The sequence below is a fragment of the Salvia hispanica genome, chromosome 5 (genome assembly GCF_029641045.1).
Source record: "Salvia hispanica isolate PSC_SH4W2 chromosome 5, Shi_PSC_v1, whole genome shotgun sequence".
Lineage (NCBI taxonomy): Eukaryota > Viridiplantae > Streptophyta > Magnoliopsida > Lamiales > Lamiaceae > Salvia > Salvia hispanica.
The window spans coordinates 45,116,383-45,139,959 of record NC_142696.1 but is presented as its reverse complement, the minus strand read 5'-3'; the positions used below and the strand labels follow the sequence as shown (position 1 = coordinate 45,139,959).

Here is a 23,577-nt window from a genome sequence, read left to right as displayed (position 1 = left end):
AAATTATTAAATTGATCAAATATTTTGATTGTTAATTTTAATAGAAAATTATTATTTTAGACCAAGAGGTACCAAAACAATATAAATTATTTTACCTATAACAAAATAATAATGTTAATTAATTCCTTTTCAGCAGCCACAAGTTGCTGATTCAATACTTATCACGCCAAAAAGGTATATAATCATGCAAGTTTTTAAAGATGATCTTGTAGCATAATTATATCACATATTCACATGCATTTTTATTTAACCCACAACATAAAAAGACTAAGATTGGTGATTTCAAATTTATGATCGAATTCTTCGGTTTTTAATTAGTTGACAAATTTCGAAACCAGTCATTAATTTGACAGTCAATTCCAATCATTAATTTCGAAAGCTGGTAGCATGTTTAGGGGTCGAGATATGTGAGCTAAACTTACGATTAACCACTTCTCCTATGCATGTCCACGCCGGGATCCGCCAATTAACCTACAAAATTCAATGGAGTTTCACTTAAATTAATAAACTGATTTAGCCGCAGTCTTTGCCACGCAGTAATCATTTTTCTAAGGAAATAATATGCTATTGAGCTCAAGAATGCCACCAAATTTATGTTTTGATGCCACTTTATAATAATAATAATAATGTATTTGTAGTTAATGCAACAAAATAAAAAATGTCCACAAAGAACTATACTGTGACAATTCACCTAATTGAAATTGTAAATCACTCTTTAAATAGGAACATTCACCACAAAAAATTAAATTCGATTATGTCCTCAACTATACCCATTCATGATTTTGATTAATAGGTAGAATTCAATTTCATAGCACTTACTACTTCATTTTACCAACCATAGAATTTGAAATTGGATTAAAATTCAATTAGTTGTAATTCAATTCCATAGAATATTAATTTCAATACAATTCTATATTTAGTGTACTAATTAATAGAAATTGATCAAATTTTGTAGATTAAATGACTATTAGTCTGTTATCCTTATTTCTTTGAGATTTAAAGCCATTTTGTAGTGACTCAAAATCTTACTTTATTAGTTGGAAACGTTTACTCCCTCCGTCCCCGATTAAGAGTCACACTTTTCGTCCCCAATTAAGAGTCACACTTCATTTTTACCATAAATGGTAGTAGGTCCCACATTCCACTAACTCACTTCACTCACATTTTATTATAAAACCAATATAAAAAAGTGGGTCCCACATTCCACTAACTTTTTCAACCAACTTTTCTTTACATTTCTTAAAATCCGTGTCCGGTCAAACTGTGACTGCTAATGGGGGACGGAGGGAGTATCACTTAAGTTGCACTATGTTACATCCCGGAATTTAGAACCCTAATTTTAGAGCCCTAGAATTAATTGTTGATGACGTGGAATCCAGAATGCAGTTATTTCACAAGGTGATATGGTCGAATTAAGTTTAGGGTTTGTGTGAAAGTTTGAAAAGTCAAACTATTTGACTTAATAATGTGGCATGTGATTTATTTATTTGTGTGATTTATGTGGTAAATTAATTGTTTAAGGGTGAGTGAGAATATTAGAGAAAATTTCCATAAATACTTGTTGTTGGGACTACCGCAGCGGAAGACACGGAAACCAAACAGGTCCTTGACCGGATCTATTTAGATGATTATGCATTCAACTCCAATTTCATGCAATATTCATAGATGTATAGATATAACATCAAATAAACACATAATCATGCATATTCGATGTAGATTCGATTGTTACCTCATAATCCATCATTGGATTGACGTTGCTAGCTGCACCACCCGGAGATCCTTGGTTTATCGACCACGAATCTTCCGTACTATTCCCTCGTCCTTGATTCTCCATCCGTGTGGGCGGATCTTAGAAAACCAATTAAATAACTTTGAATGAATCTAGGGAAATCCAATACAAACACCAAAATGTCTAGATCTAATCCTATGAATTAGGATAGATCAAGAACAATAATCAAAACCCTAATTCTCCCACGTGCTAGGCACGAAAATCGAGACCAAGAGGGAGAGAGAGAGAGGCGCCGATTTTGGCGTCTAGGGTTAGGGTTAAGTGTGTCTTGGATTGTATGCTAGGGTTTCCCTTTCATTCAATATTTATAGTGGACCTTATTGGGCTAGTAAGGGGATCCATGGAATGATTTAAGTGTTGGGCTCACCCATTAGATAAATTACTAATTAAATCAAATGACCCATGATTTAATATATTATCAATGTAATATTATTTTATTCCACTAAAGAATAATATTGCACTCCCACTTAAATCACCAAATTACAAATAACTTGGGTCCATTTTATTTTATAATATTTCCCGCGTTTAAGATTATCTTGATCCGTCAATTTAATTCTTTTGTCTGCTATGTGACTAGAATTAAATTAATTCTCCAAAGAGTTTTTCTAGTTTGAAACTTTATTTATTATTCGTGGAATAAATTCCAACTGCGCAGTTTTCTGAATAATAAATTCCTTTTTCAAACACCTCTTGGGGATCACCCTTTTAGGGATTTAATCATACCACACTAGGCACGCGAATTCTATGAAATAATATTCCAATACCTTCATGCTATTCAATTACTACCACCCAAGATATCATGAACTTGAGTTACGTACAAACTCTCACATATTGATAAGTCAAAGTGGCGTTTGATTGAATAAACAATATTGATATTAATATCATAGACTAGAAAATACTAAACTTTCTGAAATATATTCTTTCAGTAGATAGCAATAAAGAATACATTTCGGATTAGATCCTTTCAGTGCTTTACCACACCGGTGTTACTAATCTCTTCTTAGGTAAGAGAGAATTATCACAAACACCGCAACCGTACCAATAGGTAGCCAAAGCCTATCTAGGTTGTGAATACGTTTTTCTTCTTACTAGATCTGGCCAAGTCCCCTACTGGAAAACTCATGAGGAGATTCATCGAATTTCCCTACTTGACCTTCTTAGTAAAAAGCCTTAGACTTGTTTATCATATTTCAATAATAAACCATTATATTATATTATTTATTCTCATAATTAGGTAAACAAGTGGACGTGGTGTTTCTGGTATACATGCACAAGCTGACTGTACAAAGGCATGTACGCTCGAAGCATCTTTTAGTATACAAACCCCAACACTTGTCACCCCAATTCTTGAAATTTTCGAACCCTAGGCCCCTTGGAGAAAGAATTTCTATTTTTCCGGAATTTATTTAATCCTTGGGATATTTATCCAAATTAAATTCCAAGAGCCAATTATTTCCTTGTTTAAAGATGGAAAAATCGAGCCCCCTTATTTTCTAGTGATTTTCGAAAATCACTCTACTTGGGAAGGAAAGAATTATTTTATTTTATTTGACTCCTTACTTGATTTCCTTCCATACCTAGAATTTAAATATTCTACCAAATCTTTCCATACTTAAAGAGGTCTTGCCTTACTTTATTTTAGTCAATATTCAAAAATCCATGCCTTATTTAAAAGGCATAGAAATCGCCCCTACCTTGCTTCATGGAGGATTTTCCTTATTTTTATTTTGCTCCATGATATTATATTCTATATGGAAAAATACCAAAACAAAATCTTGGCTATTTAGAAGCCATAATTTTCGAAACCTATGGGATTTGCCCTAGCATCTATTTTTGTTAATTCTTCTTCCCTACTTCACAATATTTATTATTTAATTGGGAGAATGAGATCTTACCAAATATTCTATTCTAATTACCTAAAGATCTTGTTGAGCACTATAAATAAGAGAACACCCCAACCCTAGCCCCATAATTTTCGCCCCCCTCCCTCTCATACACTCTCTCAAATTCTCTTCTTCTACTCTCCAATATTTTGCTATCTTTTGGAGAAGAATTGAAGTTTAATCCAAGAACTTTGAAGAATCAAGGCTAATACTTGTTTCCTACCGATCGTTTTTCTCAAAAAAGGTATTCTTGTTTAAGAGTTATGCTTATTCTTCTTCTACCTCTTCTTTTTCTTCTTCTAACCGATTAATCGGTCTTCTTGAACCCTCATGCATCTTGGTTGAGTGAAAGAGGGATAAAAAGGGATGTGGGAACATGTGTATGCGTGTGTGCCGTGAGTGTGTGTGTGCCGCGTGTGTGTGTGTGCTGTTGTGTTGTGTGGTGTGTGTTTGATAGTTAAATAATCTTGTGTGATAAACATGGTCTTGATTAATTGGTAATGATAAGATGAATCGTTGGGAAGAGGGAAAAGTAATGAGACATGCATGAGTAAGAGTAGTATTGAACCTAATTTGTGATATGTGCCTATGTGATTAAAAAGGTGAAACTTTGGTTGCGAAGCCGGATAACGGAAAAGCGAAACTACTTGAAAACTAAGCAATCGAGGTGGGCTTTACTCTTAAAACTCTCTTTTATTTTGTCAAAAGTATTGATTGGTGTTATAAGGGTGGTTTAACTGTTATGCCATGCCTATGTCTGTTTTTATTGTGATATTGTGTGCCTGATGCCTAGTTTGTGAGTTCGCTCCATTGGGCTATATGGCTGTGGATATGTTTATACGAATTCGGGTCTGAGTATGGGCCGCAAGCCCTACCAGGCTGTGTACACGAAGGGATCGGGAGCCGTCCTTGCTAGTCGGCCGGTCTTGTGGGCGAAAAGTGTGGCCACACTTTCGTCGCACCATGGAATGATTGTGATTGTGGTTTATGTGGAGGAAAGTGGGGAGTTATTTGACTGGCCAGTCTATGGACAATATATTTTGTGATACTCGTGCTATTTTTCTTATAACTGCTTAAAACTCGAGTTCACTTGGTAAGGGTGGCATAACTTATAAAATGTTTTGGCAACGAGCTCACTGAGTATTTCAAAATACTCAGCCCTGCATGTGTTTTCCTTATGTGCAGGTTGAATGATGACGAGCGGTGGCGGGTGTTGAGCAGCTTAATTAATAAAAATGGATGTGTTGAACTCTAAGTGTAGTTGTGTCACCATACATAGCTATGCTTCTCTCTTGGTCGTTTTTCACTGAATTTTTGATACTCTTTAGAACTCCTTTTTGGAATATTTGCATCTTACTTTCGGTTGTGGCCTTAACCATTTTCTCGTGATTTTGTCTTGGATACTATGTCGTACTCTTAAGGTTTTGACCATCATTTATGATATCTATCTTCCTTTGAACTTCTAGGTTAAGTTGTTGCATTAAATACTCTGATATTTCTTCAAATTCTTTTGGTTAGTACTCTTGAAATGAAACCCTAGCCTATATTTACTTTTTTCGAGTCGGTTTCGAGTAGCAGCCGCCGCATTTATTGTACCCTAGGAGGGCGAACTGTTACATGTAGTTAACATCGAGAAAATTCATTATTAATTGCTTTAGAAATGAACCACAGAATAGGCGTAATGATATTTACGGGCCTCGATTTTCAATTTTTAATGTTGAAAAAGATGAATGGCAATTAGAATGGAGTCCTATAATTTGAAGGATAAATCAGATCAGTCATCTTCCCCTTAATGTAATCAACAAGTGATTAAGTTAATAGATTATGTTGGAATCGACTAGATTTGACCTCGACCAAAATATAAAAATGATATGGTATTGGTAAGGTAAGCAAGTACTCCCTCCGTCCACGAATAAATGTCCCGGTCACTTTTTTACACTTGTTTTGTAAAAATAATAATAAATAGTTAAAGTGGAGAAATGATATAATAAGATAGAGAATAATGTAAATAAGACATTTTTACAAAACAAGTATAAAAAAGTGACCGGGACATTTATTCTTGGACGGAGGGAGTATTTCACAATCCGGTCACAGAAGATCTAATGATTCATCGTTGATTCCTAAATTGTAAATTTATTCTGCAAAAAAGTGAAATTTACACTCAAACTCAGATTTTTTTTTTTCCAGCCAAAGTCTTTTACCAGCAATAATTCTGTTTTACTAAATCCAATTTTGTGTCACTGTTTCCCCTCTCCCATTTCCCTTGTTTCTCCAAAAACTCAAAAAACCCATATTTTATGCACCCGTGCGTGCTCTCTGTTCCAGTAATGATTGCTACTATTATCGTTTGATTTTGCCCCTTTTCACGTTTACAGCGTAATCTGCTTCAACATCATTGATAATCCGTATAAATAATTGGGCTCATTTTGAGAAAAACCCCAGCTTTATTGTGCCCATTTGCAAATCCTGGCCTGCTTCAATGCAAGCCCTTGATCTCCCATGTAACCCTTCTCTTGACCCCGATCCCTCCGCCCTGCCGGAGCATTACTCGCCGATCCACTCCCCGGACCTCGAAAACAACACCCAGGGTAAGAAGAGTGTCAAGGTGAATTATGTCAAGTCTGCCCATGATAATAATGGTAATAGTAATGTAGTAGTAACTAGGAGGGAGAGGCCGTCGAGGGCATGTACGCAAAGGGCGGCAGCCAAGCTGCAGGCTGCAGCTGAGGCGGAGGCAGAGAGGAAGAGGAAAAAGAAGAGGAGGGAGAAATTAACTGCGAGCTTGTTGAAGAATGAGTCCGAGGAGGATGGTTATAGGGATAGTGATGAGGAGGAGAACGGAGAGGAGGATGGCTCTACTTCACCGCCACAGTTGCAGACTAGTAGGGCAATTACGCCACTGCTCGGAGAGCCAGAGGCCTCGCAGCTGCCTCGGTGGAACACACGCTCCATGTGGCAGTTGGCTTCTATTCTCAATTTTTTGAATGTATGTTTTGTTTGAGCAAACGTTATAAACACTAGCAAGATTTGAACTTTGTGGATTTCTGGTGATGTGTGTGTTTTATTTTTGTTGTGAGGTGTAGGTATTTAGGCCTCTATTGAATGTTAAAATGGAGTTTTCAGCGGAGGAGTTTGAGACGGCCTTGATTATTCCGAATAATACTTTGGCTGAGATACACATGCCACTGTTAAAGGTTAGTTAGCCTTGTATTTCCCTCTTTAGTCATGTTGTTTCCTCAGTTCTGCTTTTGTAACAGTCGCTTCTCATTGAGCTATGGTTTCCTAATTGTTATGACTTGTGTTATCTGGGTGTCATTTCAAGTTAGTTGATATAGTTTTGGTATATTCTCTGAAGTCCATGTTATCATTATTGTCTTTTATTTTTTTAACGTGTTGTTCAACCTTGTATTTTGAATGATACATTGTATGTTATGATGATATCTCCTGCTTGGATTAATACTCTGTTGTAAGGGATTGTCTTAACTACATAAAAGAATGATAGAAAAAGTTGTGGGCATTGTTTTTCCTTGAGTGAGTGAGCAAGCATAGATGTTAAGTATTTTCAATATTGTCTGAACAGCGCAAAAATCATCTTAATGGAATATAGGTATAAATTATGATGAGATTGCGCTCTTAATCCCAGTGCTAAAAAGTTTTATAAATGTAAAGGGGTGTCGAAGTTGTCTTGGGTGGACTGATTATTAGAGTCTTGTAACTTTTGCTCTTTTTTCTAGGCGTGCATGAAAGAGTTGTTAAAGTTCCTTTTGTTGTGAGATATATAAAGTTCCTTTTATATCCGGAAGACCAACTTCAAAGTGTAGTCAAGATCCATTCAGATCACTGAAATGCTTAGTGAGACATAAATCTTGATGACTAGATTTTCTAGACTAAGTAATTCCTTTTTTGTGTGTTTGTTGTTTCCATATGACTAGATGACCAATATGGCAATTTCATGCATGTAAGATTGAGTTACATGCAATTTGACTGCTAACTCTGTACCAATCTGATTTCTTAGTGTCTTGCAATATTTATCAGAGATAATTGATTCGACTTATAGGTGTCATTTCATTATTTTCTTTTCATATTTTTGGAATTATTACTTCAAGTTGTTTGCAACTCATTCAATGTTAGCCATTTGATGTTATTATCATCTCAAGAGTTCATATGATTATAACAATGTAATATGCAATATAATCATCTCAAAGAAATACTGTCATATTCCCCCCGTGACATAGTTTTCACCAATAAGTATCAATGCTAATTCCCTCATAATTAACCTTTATTTTCATGGGAAGAAATGTCACAAATATGGAGTAGATTTTATTTATGAACTCTCTTGATTTTGGTTACAAACTATAGTTTGTTGCAATTCATAGGTATATCATAGAAAGCATATGAGTGGTATATCATAGAAAGCATATGAGTTCCTTCTCAGCTACTCTATCCAAATAATTCATCATTACAAATTTAACTCCAAAGTACGATATTATACAAGTTAAGTGAGAACTACTTGCATTCTGGTGTTTCGGTTTGTGTTTTTTTAATAATATGTGTATTGTCAAATTGTTGTTTGATAAGCATTACTGCTGACATTATAACCTGTTTCTTTATGTGGGTATTTTGCTTTTCCTAGGCCATTCCTCCTGTTACCAGAATGGCACTTAATCATTCTACTTGGATTACCGTTTTATGTAGAAAGCTGAGGGATTGGTGGCACTGGGTAATCTCACTTTTGACACTGGAAATTTACTCAATCTTGTAATATTGGGTTTACTTAGTGCGGTTCTCTACTGCAGGTTGCAGAAGGAGATCTACCTATTGTTGCATCACATGGGTGAGTAGATTTATATCTCAACACAGTCCAAAGTTTATTTTGTACTTGTGTACCAGAGATGCATGTTTACATGCTCAACTAGAATTTGAGTTTTGTTTGTTTTAGGACCGAAGTTGAGGCATACAATACACTTGATCCTGGGATACGAGTGGTTATTTTAAAGGCATTATGCGATATTCGGGTTGAGGTATTAATATCGTAAATTATCCTCTTTGTGATAGCTAGTCTCAGTTTCGATAAATAAACTTTGCCCATTAGATTATGTCCTAGGAGTCTAAGTAGTAACGTTGAATTATTGTAGACTGTAGTGTTTTAAAACTTAAACCATCCTGGATTCATATGCAGTTATGATATGGTGCTAAATTTCTAATATATTATTGCTCTTTTTTTTGGACAAAATTTTCATTCTAACATATTTGGTAGTAAGTGAGTTCCACCTTTTAAACTTGTTACTAGTTGTCTACCTTCCATGCTTTGGTTTTGCAACAGTACCTCTCTGATCTATTTTTTTCTCATTTCAAGCTGGGAAAATGAAGAAAAAACTTGTTCAGTATCATGTAAAGAGGATGTCAATGTTAGGAGGGAGGGTTCTGGATTTTTCTGGTTTTTTTAGAAAGGCATGGTAGATAAGAATCTCGCATCAATAAGCTGAGTAGTATGCTGCTTGTGAACAAAAAGAACGCTCAGCTCTTTCTATCTCAAGTCATATGGAGTATTATATCTTGAAATCATAGCTGTTTTGGCATTTAGTTTATTGTTGTGATAGTTGTGTTCTTTTTATCTATGCAACCAGCACCATATTACATAGAATTCCAGGCTTTGTTTTTTCTTTATATGATTTCTGCATTATGATATTTTAATCCCATTTCAATAATATATAAAAATTAGTAGATAGTTAATACTGCTTGTGCTAAATTAACCATGGTTGTCTTCGGCAGCAAGAAGATATACGGAACCATATAGATGACTCATTAAAACATGGTGTTCAGCTCTCAACATTTCGCAAAGAACGCCTAGGGGGTAATTCTTATGGAGTCTCATATTGGTAAATTACAGTCCTCTATGATGATGGATTACATTTTGTTCTCTGTGAAAATAGCTTCTGTTGATGGTTCAGCTCTACTAGGGATGTGTCAGTGTCTTACATGCATACTTCTGTATTGTTTTTCTTGCTCTGTGTAGAATATAGATATCCTTGGAAGTTAGTTATGAATGCTTCTTACTGTGTAGGTACGAAGATGATCCCATAATTGGCCATCGGCTATACAGAGAGATTAGAAATGTTGAGGTGAAAAAAGGACGTGGAAAGAATATTCCACCTATTCCCCATTCATCATATCAATGGGAAGCAGTCGCTACTAATTTAGATGAATTCCTGAATGTTTCAGTAAGTTTAGATTATAATCAAGTCTTATTGATTTGCTTTGATATTTCTTGAGCAAAATGCCAGATCCTTCTATTTAATCCTTTGGTTTCCCATGCTGAGTTCATTTTCTACTAAACAAACACATGAACATATGCTGATTCATTTACATTGCATAGAATTTTACACTATTCCTTGGTAATCATCTCCTTTTCCATCCTGGAAATGATGCCAAGTGTGTATGGTACCTGCTTTTAAGAGCTTTGGAGAGTTTATGTCTGACAAACTGCATAAGATTTTGAGTCCGTTGACTATTAGAGTCAATCTGGACTTATTTTTCGGCAGTGTGGTAGAAAATGGATATGCTGATTTGCAGAGTAAACTAGGCAAAACCTGTCAGTTGATTCAGATCCAGTTGCATGTGTTGGGTGTGTAAGCAGATTTTTGGCATTGTGTCATTTGAGGAGACTGCAAATATGCACTTGTGTCAACTTCATGTTAGAGTCAAAAATCAAGATGCCATGTCCTAAAGGTTTTATTTTGTATGCAAGCTAGCTAATTGAGGAGCTGAGGTGTAGTGATTGTAGATGTAAATATGCCATTGCTGTGAAATTACAACTGGTAAATGCAACAGGTTAGGATCTAAGGGACCATAGTTAAATTCAGAGTGTGCATCTGATTGTGTGTTTTTGTGAGGTCAGTATCTGGCCTGAATCTTATTTTCTGTTCCATTGTCTGACCTCATTATTCTTGGCAAGCTTACGAGTTACAACATTACTTTCTGAAAATTGAACTTTACTTGGTACTACTATGTTTTCATTGTTAATTTTACTTCTGTTGCCTGCAGGAGAAGCTCTTTTCAAGTAAAAATAGAACTGAGGTCTCTGTTGGGAAAAAATTGAAAAATTACATGCTTCCTGAAATTGAGAAGGTCCACAAGGTGGTAAATTGTTCTTTATTTAAAGATGATTTTTCTTGCATTCTTTTATTTTGGCCATTGTCCTCTGTTAAGCGCATTATCACCATCCTTTTCTTGAAGAGAACATCTTATTACTTTTAACCAGTTAATTTATTTTGTGATCGGTTCTAAGATGTATCTATATGCAGAGGAAGGAGAAACTGTTAAAGAAGCAACATAGACAAGCACTTATGCTTGATAACATGATTAACATGGATGCCATTGCTGCCGGACGCTCTCTCCGTGATAGAAAACCTGTGACTTATACTTTCAGTACGTGCCATATAGCTCTCTTAGTATTTTCTCCCTTGTGTTATGCTTTTTCATTATTTTCCAGTTCAATAATGACTTGGAACTTGAAAGTTCTCTAAAATTATAACTATGATAAATTTTATGAGTCATGACACTTGTCAAATTTTATGTTGGAAAAAATTGTACTCTGTTTCTTGCCGCTGATTGATGTGCTGGCATGAAGTTAATAAATTAGTTCCTCAAAAACTTAATGAAGGGGTTTGAATAACCATTAGGCTAAGTGGCTAACATATCACTTAGCATCCAACATAATAGGTGTTCCGTGCTTCTTTATATAACAAACGGTTGCTGACCTTGTTTTCAGTTTTGATATTTCAGCTCCACACCATTGATATAATTCTTACATTTTTTGCAGACGATTATGATCACTCAATAAATGAAGCTATAAAGGTCACCAAGTGAGGATCTTAGCCCCCAGAATTTCTATGAACTACTTGTAATGTTACTTCTCCATATATTTAATTTGGAAATACTTCACCCTTTTTTTGTCTTATAATCCCTACCAGACAGAACAAACAATCTCCCGAACATTTTGATGGAGGAGATCCTCCCATGAAACATGAACTGTCTAGAAATGGTAGATTGGATGTCACATCACAACACTCTCAAAACCTCACTTTCAGTGCTGTTTCTCCTAATTCTCCTTATGAAGATGATGATGATGACGACGATGATGATGATGGAGAGTTTTATGAAGATCACAAAACTGAAACATTGGACCGGAGGTATGGCGATTCACTCCCCTGGATTGTATTGTTTGTTTGTGTGTCTCTTGTAATTCTTAATAAACTTATAAAATCACTTGTTTTCTTTTTTATTTTCCTGTAGTGATCGCCAGAAGCAAAGGCCTGAACGTTATTCAGTGAAAGACTATGTAGAAGCAGTCTCAGATATTGAGGCTGATTTTGACAGTGATGATGACATAGTTGGTGAAGTGGTTTATGATGATGAATATCTTAAAAGACGGAAGCGAAGGAAGATGTCAAGTAGCTCTGAAGGCGATGAGGAGTACCACTGGGACGAAGAAAATCATGAAGAGGAGGAAGAGGAAGAAGAAGATGATATATTGAGTTCCAGTGAGGATAGTGATGTGCCACGCCATACGAAAGCATTGCCAGGCCGAACTAGGAGAGAAACAAAACTTAGGTCAGTTGGTGACCTAAAGTCAGGTCTCAGGCGAAGTAAAAGGGCCACCAGAAATCGCATTAACTATAAACAATATGAGATGTCTGAATCTGACAATGATCAAACAAAACCTGAGAAATCAAATGTGCCAAACGAGCCCTCATACTCAAGTGGTGGCGCAGAGTTCTCAACCGGTATGCAAGATTCTGAAGAGAAAATCAGTAACCAGGAGGATGTCCATGCTGATCAGCTTATTGAGATGCAGCAACCCGAGGTGGTCGAGGAAAAGCCACCCATTCCACCAGAACAAGAGAACCACGGAGATGACGATGTTGAAATGGTGAGCCAAAGAGGTTTTCTTGATCTAAACGAACTTGCTCCGGGTTCTGGTTGTGATGATGGTCCCAACTCAGTGAAAGATGACGACAGAGATGGCTTTTGAACATCCATTCTACCAAAATGTGAGGAGTTACAAGTTTTACCCTGGTGAAGCTGATGCTTTCTGATTGATAATATCTACATTTGTGGCAACCCATGCCGACTATTAGAGAGTTCTCACTCGCCAAAACTCAACTGATGTCCCTCGTGCAGTTTATTTATCTTTTCCTGCTGGGAGTTGCTTTTTGCTGAGAAGATGGTGTAGACTAAGTCAGTTCTACAGTATGTTTTACATTTAAGAAAGAAAAAAGCAGGATGTGATATGGATGGGAAACTCTGTTGGGAGTTCTTACTCCTCTGATGAGATGTTGTACAATAACTTAACTAATATTTGCAACAAAAGAATCACCTTTTATTAGACTCCTTGGCTCAGTGTTACATTTCTATGATTAACATCCATGCTAGTATGAAGCTTCTTGAAACTGGGATCTCATCATGTTTTTTTTTTCCATCAATTATATTGAATTTAAATAATTTATATATGTAAAAAGACCATAAGCCTATGCCTAGATAGATAAGACTGTCTCATGCGAATTATGAGTCATTGGTGCCTCTACTTCGTTCTCTTAACCAGTTTACTATTACACTGATTACATAGCATGTGTGTCTATTACAGCAGCTGCATCCTCGATGGTCTCTCCATCGTCATTATTCTCTGCATCTTTATCTTCTCTGCATTTTCTGTTCTTTGTTTCCTTAAGAACGCATATGAGATTTTGCAGGCATTGCTCCGGCCCTTCTTTTGCAGATTTTGGCATGAGGTTTTCAGCAACATCAGCTGGTGTTATCTCGACCTCCAGGATCAGCTCTTCGATGGACTGGAACAATGGATGTCCATCAAGTTCAAGGTAATTCTTCGCAAGCACTTTAAATCCTTCATATTTGCAGTAAGATAGCTCGATATGCTTGTCCATTCTGCCCCTTCTTGTAAGAGCTGGGTCGAGCTTATCCACATAGTTTGTTGTGAACACTATTAATCTCTCCCCTGCACAGGCAGACCACAGGCCGTCTATGAAATTCAGCAGACCTGACAGTGTGACCTTGCTGCCACTCTCTTCCTTCTCTTTACGAGAACTCTTCTTCTCGACTTTTTCAGGCTTCTCCTCTGCAGGTTTCTCCTCTTTCTTCTTCCTTTGGCCTGTCAAGTCGAGAGAGCAGTCGATATCCTCTATCACAATAATTGATTTAGTTGTTGTCTCTGTCAAAAGCTTCCTGAGCTCCGTGTTGTCCTTCACCGATGTAAGCTCGAGATCATAAACATCATAGTCGAGTAAGTTAGCCATGGCTGCGATCATTGTAGATTTCCCTGTTCCAGGAGGGCCATACAGCAGATAACCCCTTTTCCACGCCTTGCCTATTCTTGCATAGTAATCTTTACTCTTTGTAAAAGTCAGCAGATCATCGACGATCTCCTCCTTCTTCTCCGGCGCCATTGCCAGAGTCGCAAACTTGGCCGGATGCTCGAACACGATATGGCTCCAATACGAGCTGTGGCCGTTGGTGTAGAGCTTCCGCTGCCTGTTCCTCGCCTGGATCTCTCTCCCTTTTCTGATCACATGCTCCAGGTACTCCTCCGTCATCATCTTCTTGTAGCACTTGTGGAACTTGAGCTTGTAGAACCTCCGCTCCGGCTCCAGGTAGTGCGAAAACCCCCCATTCCGTGGAGGAGTGGAGACCTTTCCGGCGGTCCACGTCACCTGGACTCCATTGAACACATCTGTTGTCTCCTCGTACTCATCCATGCTCAGCATTAGCTTGTTGTCATTCTCTTTCGCCATCTCAGCCTTGAGCCGTTTGGCGTTGAAGGAATTCAAACTCAAATATGCATTGACGATGCTGTAGGCCTCGTGAGGCCGGAGATGGTTTCCAGTGTACTCGTGGATGGAAACCTGGATGTTTGGATTCAAGAATCCGGACAGCCTCGCGGTGCATTTCTCGAGGTAGTGACGGATCTCCGGTGGGCAGTACCGTTGGATCATGTTCCAGAAGAAGATGAAGGTGACGAGGGTGGAGCCGACTGCGCTCCAAGTCTCCGGCATGCTCTTTACTGGAAGTATCATTTTTGGGAAGGTAGGCTCTTTTTTTTTATAATTTTTTTCAGTTTGATAGATTGAGAAAGGGAAGATGAGAGGAGTATAGAATGGGAGTTATGTGTTTTTATAGGCATGAAAAGTGGTTAAGGAAAAGGCATATGTGTGGTATGAGTCAGCTTGGTAGTGGAAAGTATACATATATAATTTGGTTGTATTTGAGATGAGTGTCACACTAGTCCAATTTCCTTTTGCTTTTCCAGTTCACTAGTCCAAGCATCTCAATCACAAATAGATTGATTTAAAATAGAAATGGTAGGTGGATTTCATTTCGAGAAATGAGTCATTTGGTTAAACTTGGTGGTGTAAAAGTTTGTCTAGACTCTAGCAAGGGCATAACCAGACCATACTCGTAAAGATTGAAAGTTCAATTTTTTAAGAAAAGTAAGTACTCTCCTTATAATGTGCATCTCGTCCAAAACATACTTTTTTCTGTGAATTAAGATCACCATTGCACAATGATAATCACAAGTTTGAGTTAGTTCCAAGATAGATGCTCGATAGTACATTTTAATGTTGTAACAAAATTTTATGGATCTACAAATTGAGAGACGGCTAATTATTTCAACACTTAATCATACATTAGACGCATGCCAAATTGCCAATATATCATGATGTCGAATATTGAATTCGTGATTTTTTGACAATTGGGTCTACGATGCTAGTACTACTACTAACCAAAGAAAATTGACAACTTTCGACGAAATGAAAAGGAAATTGCCCCTAATTTACATATAAGACAAAGAGAGGCGTGTGCAAGAATTCCATGGAGTAATAATAAACAAAAAAAGAGTAGTAGTAGTATTTCGTAATCATCTTCGTCATTGTATTTGCATAGCAATTCTTCGAATCTTTTGCACCACGACACTAGTTTTAACTTCATCTTCCTCACATTAATAATTGGGGTTTGATTCATTTCACATATGAGCTGGATTGGTTATGTAAAGTTAATGCAAATTGCAATGGTGGTAGGAAATAATGATAATAGTTTGTAAATATATCATAAAGAAATTATGCATATAATTTACTATATTTTCAATCAATTATTTTTATTTTTCTGACGAGATATTTTCAATTAGTTCTGATTATACAATTGGGTTGGTTTACACCTATATTGGGATTTCAGGGGTTTTTAATGGGAACACCTTTTTCTCAAGGTTTTGTTATTGTGCCACCTCTTAACTCTAACGTGGGCTAAACTTATTTTGATTGCAAAATCACAATCAATTAAAAGCAAAAGAACTTACTACAAATTAGATCAAAATTTGAATTCGGAAAAATTCCTTAATTTGTACTATACTATAACAATAAATTAATGACTTCTTTTTGATTGGGAGTTGCGTGTGTTTCCTACACTTTAACTAAACCGACTTGAAGAAAAAAGTTAATGATTATGATACGACTATGACTAATCAGTTTGATATCATTCCTTCTCCTTTATCCCTTTTTCCGCAAATTTCATTGAGATACAACTTTTTCTTGATCTTGAATGATGAGGAATTGAATTGTACCGTCTAACGGATGAGAAGTCAAAATCGAAATACTATCTCTATTTTAGATTCATAAAACAAGTTAGAGCAATAAATTCTAAAAGCAATGTGAGATGAGTTTTTACTTTTTAGAATTGTCACGTAGGTAGTCGGTGGATGGATAAAATGGAAAATCTATTCTTACTATGCCAACACCCATATTTAGTGAATGGACGGACGTAGTTTTTTCTCTCAAACATTTTATGTGATACTATCATTGCCCATATTTAAGTGAATGGACAGACGTAGTTTTTTTCTCACAAATACTATCATTCCCTGAATTAAATGGAAAGAGAATGTAAGACAGAATAATAAAATACAGACGTGTTTATTCGGAATGTGTCATTTTAATACAACAGCTCAAAATAATTGGATGTAGGGAGTAGTACATCTTTTGGGTGAATGGACTAATGTAGAAGTATATTCTTTGACAGACTATACTTAATAATTTTTCAAAAAATAATGTAAATCACTTTTATCATTACATGAATTTAAAATGTAATAACTGTAGTACGTAAGATTTTGTATAACAAAACACTATATTGAATCAATTTTTTTTTAAAAACCAAATACATATAGACTGATTATAACACAAGTAAATATATACAAGGGGAATAAACACACTTTACTATATTAATATAATACAAAAAAAAATGAAAATTTAAACTTATACACAAGAAATAACATGACTTCGTTCATTCCAAATTAAAATAATAAGTATCGGATTTATTTTATTATAACTTTTTTTGGATTTATTAAATATCATGAAACTTTCGTTTTTGGTGATATTTGTTGTTGTGGATTGAATATTTGTTTTTGTTGGTTGATGGATGATAATCATGTCTTTTTTTTCCCCTCTAATTCACCTGTTGCGAATTTATTGATTTCAGTTTTATGATTTAGCTATTAATTGGACAAAGATTGTTGCTTTGGTATTGTTTTGTTTTTAGTTATCCAATATTTGTTGTTTGTTCGTGTGTGCTATCTAATGATGTCGATTTGCTCAACCAAATGGAGATAAAGATTTTTTTATTTTAGAAAATTCATTAAGAAAAAGAAAAATGTACCGATGTGCTTGGAAAAGATGGAGTATATAGTATAGTAGTAACTAGTAACAAATTACTCCCTCCGTCCCACATTTATAGTCACATTTAGTTAGGGCACGAGTTTTAAGGAATTGGTGGAGTGTGTAATAAATAAAGTGAGATGGAAGAGTGAGATGGTGGAGTGTGTAATAAATAAAGTGAGATGAAGGATTGTGTAATAATTAAGTGAGTTGGTTGAAGGTGGGTCCTTTGTTGACTTTTTAGTTTTTTTATTTTTGTTTTGGTTTATGTTTGTGTTGATAATGACATTTGAGTGTAATTTTAGTGAATAATGGGGTAAAATTTTATATCCAAATATGAAAAATTCTAAATGTGACTATAAATGTGGGACGGACTTTTATGGCAAAATGTGACTATAAAATTAGGACGGAGGGAGTAAATACTAAGTACTACATTAGATACTCCCTCCGTCCTGGCGAGTATAAACCACCTCGTCCTGAAAAGGTATGAACCAGTGGCGGAGCCAGCAATTTAACGGTAGGGGCCCAAATTTCTGATTGATAATTGTACAATTTTTTGGTGTCAATATTATTCAGAGCGATAAGTAATAGACACATAACAATAGGAGAGATCGTTGAGAAGAACACATAAATAGTAAAAATAATTAAAACATGGACAATAGAAACTATAAAACATGTGCAGATAAAGTCAATGTGAATTTATTTATTTTCTTAATTGTGAAGATAATAAATACTCCATCCGCCCACTAAATATGAAATATTTGGGAATCGACACAAGATCTTATGTAGTAGTATTGTTTTGTGAGTTAATAGTATTGTTTTGTGAGTTAATGAAATGAGAGTAAAGTAAAAGAGATATATATAGATTAGAATTTCAAAATGAAAGAAAAGATATTACTATATCTTATTTTACGTATGTTAAAGAATAATTTTTTATACTACTTAGATATATGTATAATTTTAAATTTTAAAATGAAAGGAATAAATATAAATTTATGGAGTAATATAGTAATATATTAGGGATTAACTAATAAACATAAAAGAGAAATGGAGTATTATAAAAAAACAACACAGATATATTAGGGATTAACTATTAAACATAAAAGAGAAATGGAGTACTATAAAAAAAAAACAATACAGCTATGCGCGCCTAAAGAGTCTCGAACTCCAGATCTTTTAGATAATGGACGGACAAAGGAACCACTAGTATGAACTTTCAAATTATGGAATAGTTAAAAACCCCATTACCCATATTTTATTATATTTTTTAACCATACCTAAATTATATATTTTTTATAAATTATTTTTTCACCTATTCACCTTTTTTTTCACCATACCTATATATATTTAAATTACACATTAACCCCACAACACGTTATCAAAAAAATATACTATAAATTAATAAATTAAATACTACTACAATTTATAAATACAACGAAAAATACACTTACATAAAATCGTAAATATGGAATATCAGTATCATTCAAATATAATATTGTGGAAGGAATTTTTAATGGCCCAAGCTTTATTTATTTTCTATTTCGCTTAATATGCTTAATTAATTTAAATAATGGATTCAAATGATTATTTAATCTGTTTATTAATACTACTATTAAATATTAGTAGGATTTCATATATGATATCACAAATTATATAAGTGAATAATTAATTATTAATCTTAAGTTTATTGTAAAATAATATGAACCCATTATTTAAATGAATTAAGCTTATGTGATTAAAAAGCATATACAAATTGTGCAAATGCATATTGCAGTGGCTCAACAGTAAATTAGGAAGAATACCCTCCTCTCTCCTCTTCTCCCAAACCACAAAATCACAATATCTTCTTTCTCTCACTCCTCGACTGTGTCACTGCTTCCACCTGGTTTGCTACATTGGAATCACACCTTACATTACAGTGTACTTCTGCATTTTTCACTTGTAAATAAATATAGTATATTTGCACAATGAGATGAATTTTCATACATATGTATATCTGAATGCCAGGGAGAACCATTTAGAGAGGATTGATTGAAGCATCGATGTTGACTCTACAGCGGTTTCACCCCCGATTCATTAAAGTCTCTACCTAGCAGCAGGTTATTTTCTCTCTTCTGATGAGACCTTAGACTTATGAAATAGTTGCTCAATATTTTAATCAAATTCACTCAACTTTGCCTCTAAATCGGCTTTCCTCGTATGATAGGTTCCTTGTATTTACAACTGCCCCATTAGATATGTATAGATGTGAATCAATTGTTGGTTGGTTTTAAGTTCTTGTTTAATTTTGGTTCATCTATGTTGTGAATTTATGTGTGTAGATGCTGCAGAACCACTGTTTTCAGCCATTAATTGGACAACTGGTTGAGTAGCTCCCAGAGCCAAGCCAAGCATGCTGCACGCGTTTCTTGGCCACCCTCCCTTCGACTCCGCCTCCTCCTCCTCCTCTCCTCTTTCTCACCTCCGCAAATCCCCTACTCCCATCAAAACCACATGTTTCCTTTCTCCATCCAAAACTCCTCTTTCTCTCTCCTCTCCCAAGCCCCAGCTCTTCTCAGCCCCACCATTTTTACTCTCCAAAACTCCACCTTTCGAACACATACTCACTCCAAACCACTCTGATAACATTCAACCTTTGTCCAACGATGAGATTTCTCGGTTGCTCAAACTTTCCCGCGAGTACGCCGATATTCAGCTAGGCAAAGCAGTTCACGCTTCAATTATCAAGAGTCGGCAAGACATACGCCTCTGTAATTTTCTTATTACATCTTATCTTGAATTGGGTCACTTGAACTACGCGGAGAGGGTTTTCCATTTAATTGCGAAACCGGATGTTGTGTCCTATACTGCTCTGATTTCGGGCTTAGCGAAATCGGGCCGCGGGGAAGAAGCTGTCGCGCTGTTCATTGACATGAGAATGTCTGGAATTGAACCCAACGCGTATGCTTTTGTTTCAATTTTGACTGCTTGTATGTGTTTGGTGGATTTAGGTCTGGGTTCCCAAATTCATGCCTTGTCGATCAAAACCGGTCATGTTAATTGCAGTTTCGTTGCCAATGCTGCAATGGGGTTGTATGGGAAAAGTGGTTGTTTCAATTTTGTGGTCAAACTGTTCAATGAAATGTGTGAGAGAGACATTGCTTCTTGGAATACTGTGATTTCGTGTGTTGTTAAGGAGGGTTTGTATGGTGAAGCATTTGAACTGTTTTATGATATGTTGGTAGGGATGAAAGAGGGCTGTAGAGCAGATTATTTCACCCTTTCTAGTATATTAACCGCTTGTGCAAGATGTTCATCATCATCGACTATGTATGGGAAGGGAGTTCATGCATATGCACTTAAAATAGGCTATGGCAGCAATTTGAGTGTGAGAAATGCATTAATACAGTTTTATGCTAAGCGTGGATGTGTGGAAGATGTTGAAAATCTGTTTAGCAGTATGTCTATGCGAGATGGCTTTACATGGACTGCAATGGTTTGTGCATATATGGGATTTGGGCGTGTTGGTTCGGCTTTAGATGTCTTCTGTAGGATGCCTGAGAAGAACCCCATTGCTTACAACGCCCTCTTAGCTGGATTTTGCCAAAATGATGATAGCTCAAGGGCGTTGAGGCTCTTTTGCAGAATGGTGGAGGAAGGAGTCGAGTTAACTGACTTCACATTGTCCAGTGTTTTACATGCTTGTGGTTTGAGCAAGCATTCGAGGTTCAGCAAACAGATTCAGGCCTTTGTTGTCAAGATTGGTTTTGGAAATGATGATTTTATCCAAGCTGCACTGCTTGATATGTGCACTAGGTGTGCTAGAATGGATGACGCTGAGAAGATATTCTATCAACTACCACTGTCAGAGAGAAGCTCAATCATGCTGACAACGATGGTGTGTGGATATGCCCGACACTCAGAGTTAGAGAAAGCAATCTCTTTGATCAATGAAGAAGAGCAACACATTTCCATTGATGAGGTTGCATTAGCTTCATTACTTGGAGTGTGTGGGGATTTAGGTTTCCAAACTCTTGGCGAACAATTTCACTGCCGTGCTATAAAACATGGTTCTTTATCTGATATAGGAGTTGGAAACGCCATAGTGAGCATGTACTCCAAGTGTGGGGATATGGAACGAGCCATTGGGGTGTTTGACAGCATGTCTGAACACGACATAGTCTCATGGAACTGCCTGTTATCCGGCCATATCCTTAACAGGCAGGGGGAGAAGGCCTTGGATGCATGGAAGAAGATGGTGAAAGGAGGTATACAGCCTGACCCAGTCACATGTGTATTAATCATCTCAGCTTATCGCCACACTAAGTCGAATCTCGTTGAACAGTGCCTTGAGTTCTTCCTCTCCATGAAGCATAACTATAATGTAGAACCCAACTCGGAGCACTATGCTAGCTTGGTTGGTGTGTATGGATTTTGGGGGCTTCTAGAAGCAGCAGAGAAGATAATCAAGAATATGCCATTTGAGCCAAAGACTTGTGTTTGGAAAGCCTTGCTTGACAGTTGCAGACTGCACAAAAAAGCAACAATTGGGAGAAGGGCTGCACAGGAAATACTGAGGCTCAAGCCACAAGATCCGTCCACGTACATACTACAATCAAATCTTTACTCCGTGTCTGGGAGGTGGCACTGCTCTGATCTTGTTCGAGAAGAGATGAAATCAAAAGGGATACAGAAATTCCCTGGGCGGAGCTGGATCATTCATGAGAACAAGGTGCATTCCTTCTTTGGGAGGGATAAATCGCATCCAGAGGCGAAGGACATTTACAGTGCGCTGGAGATACTGTTTTTGGAATGCTCGAGAGCTGGCTACACGCCTGACACAAGGTTCGTTCTTCATGAGGTGGAGGAGCATCAGAAGACCAATTTCTTGTTATACCATAGTGGGAAACTGGCAGTTGCCTACGGACTGCTGGTGACGGGTCGAGGGAAGCCTGTGAGGGTGAGGAAGAATATACATGTTTGTGGGGACTGCCATACATTTTTCAAGTATGTTTCGGTTGTTACGAAGAGGGAGATACATGTGAGAGATGCTTCGGGTTTTCACTGTTTTGTAAATGGTGAATGCTCCTGCTGCGATCATTGGTAACAGGCTGAATTTTGGTTGGTATCTGTTTTTAGAGTTTTGAATATTAATGTGGCATGCATGTATATACATAGATACTGTTCTTTTTTCAGTTTTGGGCGAATGCTTGGCTGAATGTGTTGTAATGTAAAATGTAAGTAAAATATGCAGTCTAATGAAACAAGCTACTCAATGACTAAGATTTCTAGGCTACTTGTATCAGTTACTTTCATTCAACCTAAGCCCATAAACTTTTGGGCTGATAGCTCCATCCAGTTCATTAGTATTTTATTTCTTTTTTTAAGAGTTGTTAAAGTTCCTTTGGTTGTGAGATATATATAATTCCTTTAATATCTGGATGACCAATTTCAAAGTATAGTCAAGATCCATTCAGATCAAAGGCATGCTTAGTGGGACATAAATCTTCATGACTAGATTTGCAGACTAAGTAGTTCCTTTTGTTGCGTGTTTATCGTCTCCAGATGACTAGATGGCCAATATGGCAATATCATGCCTGTAAGATTGAGTTAGATGGAATCTAACTGCCAACTCTGTACCAATCTGATTTCTCAATGTCTTGCAAAATTTGGCATAGATAATTATTTCGACTTAGAGGTGATATTTTAGTTGTTTTCATTTCATATTTCTGGAATTATTCTTTAAGTTGCTTGCAACTCATTCAATGTTAGCCATGTAATGTTATCATCATATCAAGAGTTCATATGATTATAACAATGTAATGCAAGATAATTCTCTCACAAGAATATCATATTTCACAGTGACAGTTTTAACCAATAAGTTTCAATGCTAATTCCCTTTTAGTTAACCTTTATTTTCATGTGGAGAAATGTCAATGAATATACATTTTATTTGCGAACTCTCTGAATTTTGGTTACAAACTATAGTTTGTTATTATTCATAGATATATAGTAGAAGGTATACGAGTTCCTTCGCAACAACTCTATCCAAATAATTCATCATTACAAATTTAACTACTAAGTATGATATTATACAAGTTAGGTGAGAACTACTTTTATTCTGGTGTATGTATACCGTGTAGTTGTGATTGTTGTTTGATAAGCATTGCTGCTAACATTGGAACCAGTTCTCTTTATGTGGGTATTTTTG

The 23,577-nt window shown here is 36.2% G+C and overlaps 2 protein-coding genes and 1 pseudogene across 4 annotated transcripts; 2 read left to right on the top strand and 1 right to left on the bottom strand.

Moving 5' to 3' along the window:
- The first annotated feature begins 5,908 nt into the window (after positions 1-5,908).
- Positions 5,909-13,060, top strand: LOC125188205 (DDT domain-containing protein DDR4-like). Of its 3 annotated transcripts, none has more exons than XM_089058456.1 (13): positions 5,909-6,260; positions 6,330-6,658; positions 6,756-6,866; positions 8,306-8,392; positions 8,469-8,506; positions 8,612-8,693; positions 9,445-9,551; positions 9,737-9,893; positions 10,717-10,809; positions 10,977-11,100; positions 11,495-11,537; positions 11,646-11,864; positions 11,968-13,060. In XM_089058456.1, the coding sequence occupies exons 1-13, from the start codon at positions 6,152-6,154 to the stop codon at positions 12,704-12,706; spliced, it is 2,238 nt and encodes a 745-aa protein (XP_088914582.1). In that variant the 5' UTR covers positions 5,909-6,151; the 3' UTR covers positions 12,707-13,060. The 3 variants fall into 3 exon arrangements, with proteins under 3 accessions (XP_088914582.1, XP_047940927.1, XP_047940926.1); XM_048084970.2 differs by having other exon boundaries at positions 6,327-6,658; XM_048084969.2 differs by having other exon boundaries at positions 5,909-6,658.
- LOC125188207 (AAA-ATPase ASD, mitochondrial pseudogene) lies at positions 13,033-14,846 on the bottom strand (annotated as a pseudogene).
- A 4,323-nt stretch (positions 14,847-19,169) lies between these two features.
- Positions 19,170-22,649, top strand: EMB175 (Pentatricopeptide repeat (PPR) superfamily protein). Its single transcript, XM_048084968.2, has 3 exons — positions 19,170-19,307; positions 19,395-19,486; positions 19,709-22,649. Exon 3 carries the CDS (start codon positions 19,780-19,782, stop codon positions 22,471-22,473), a length of 2,694 nt encoding a protein of 897 aa, XP_047940925.1. The 5' UTR covers positions 19,170-19,307; positions 19,395-19,486; positions 19,709-19,779; the 3' UTR covers positions 22,474-22,649.
- Positions 22,650-23,577: the final 928 nt, after the last annotated feature.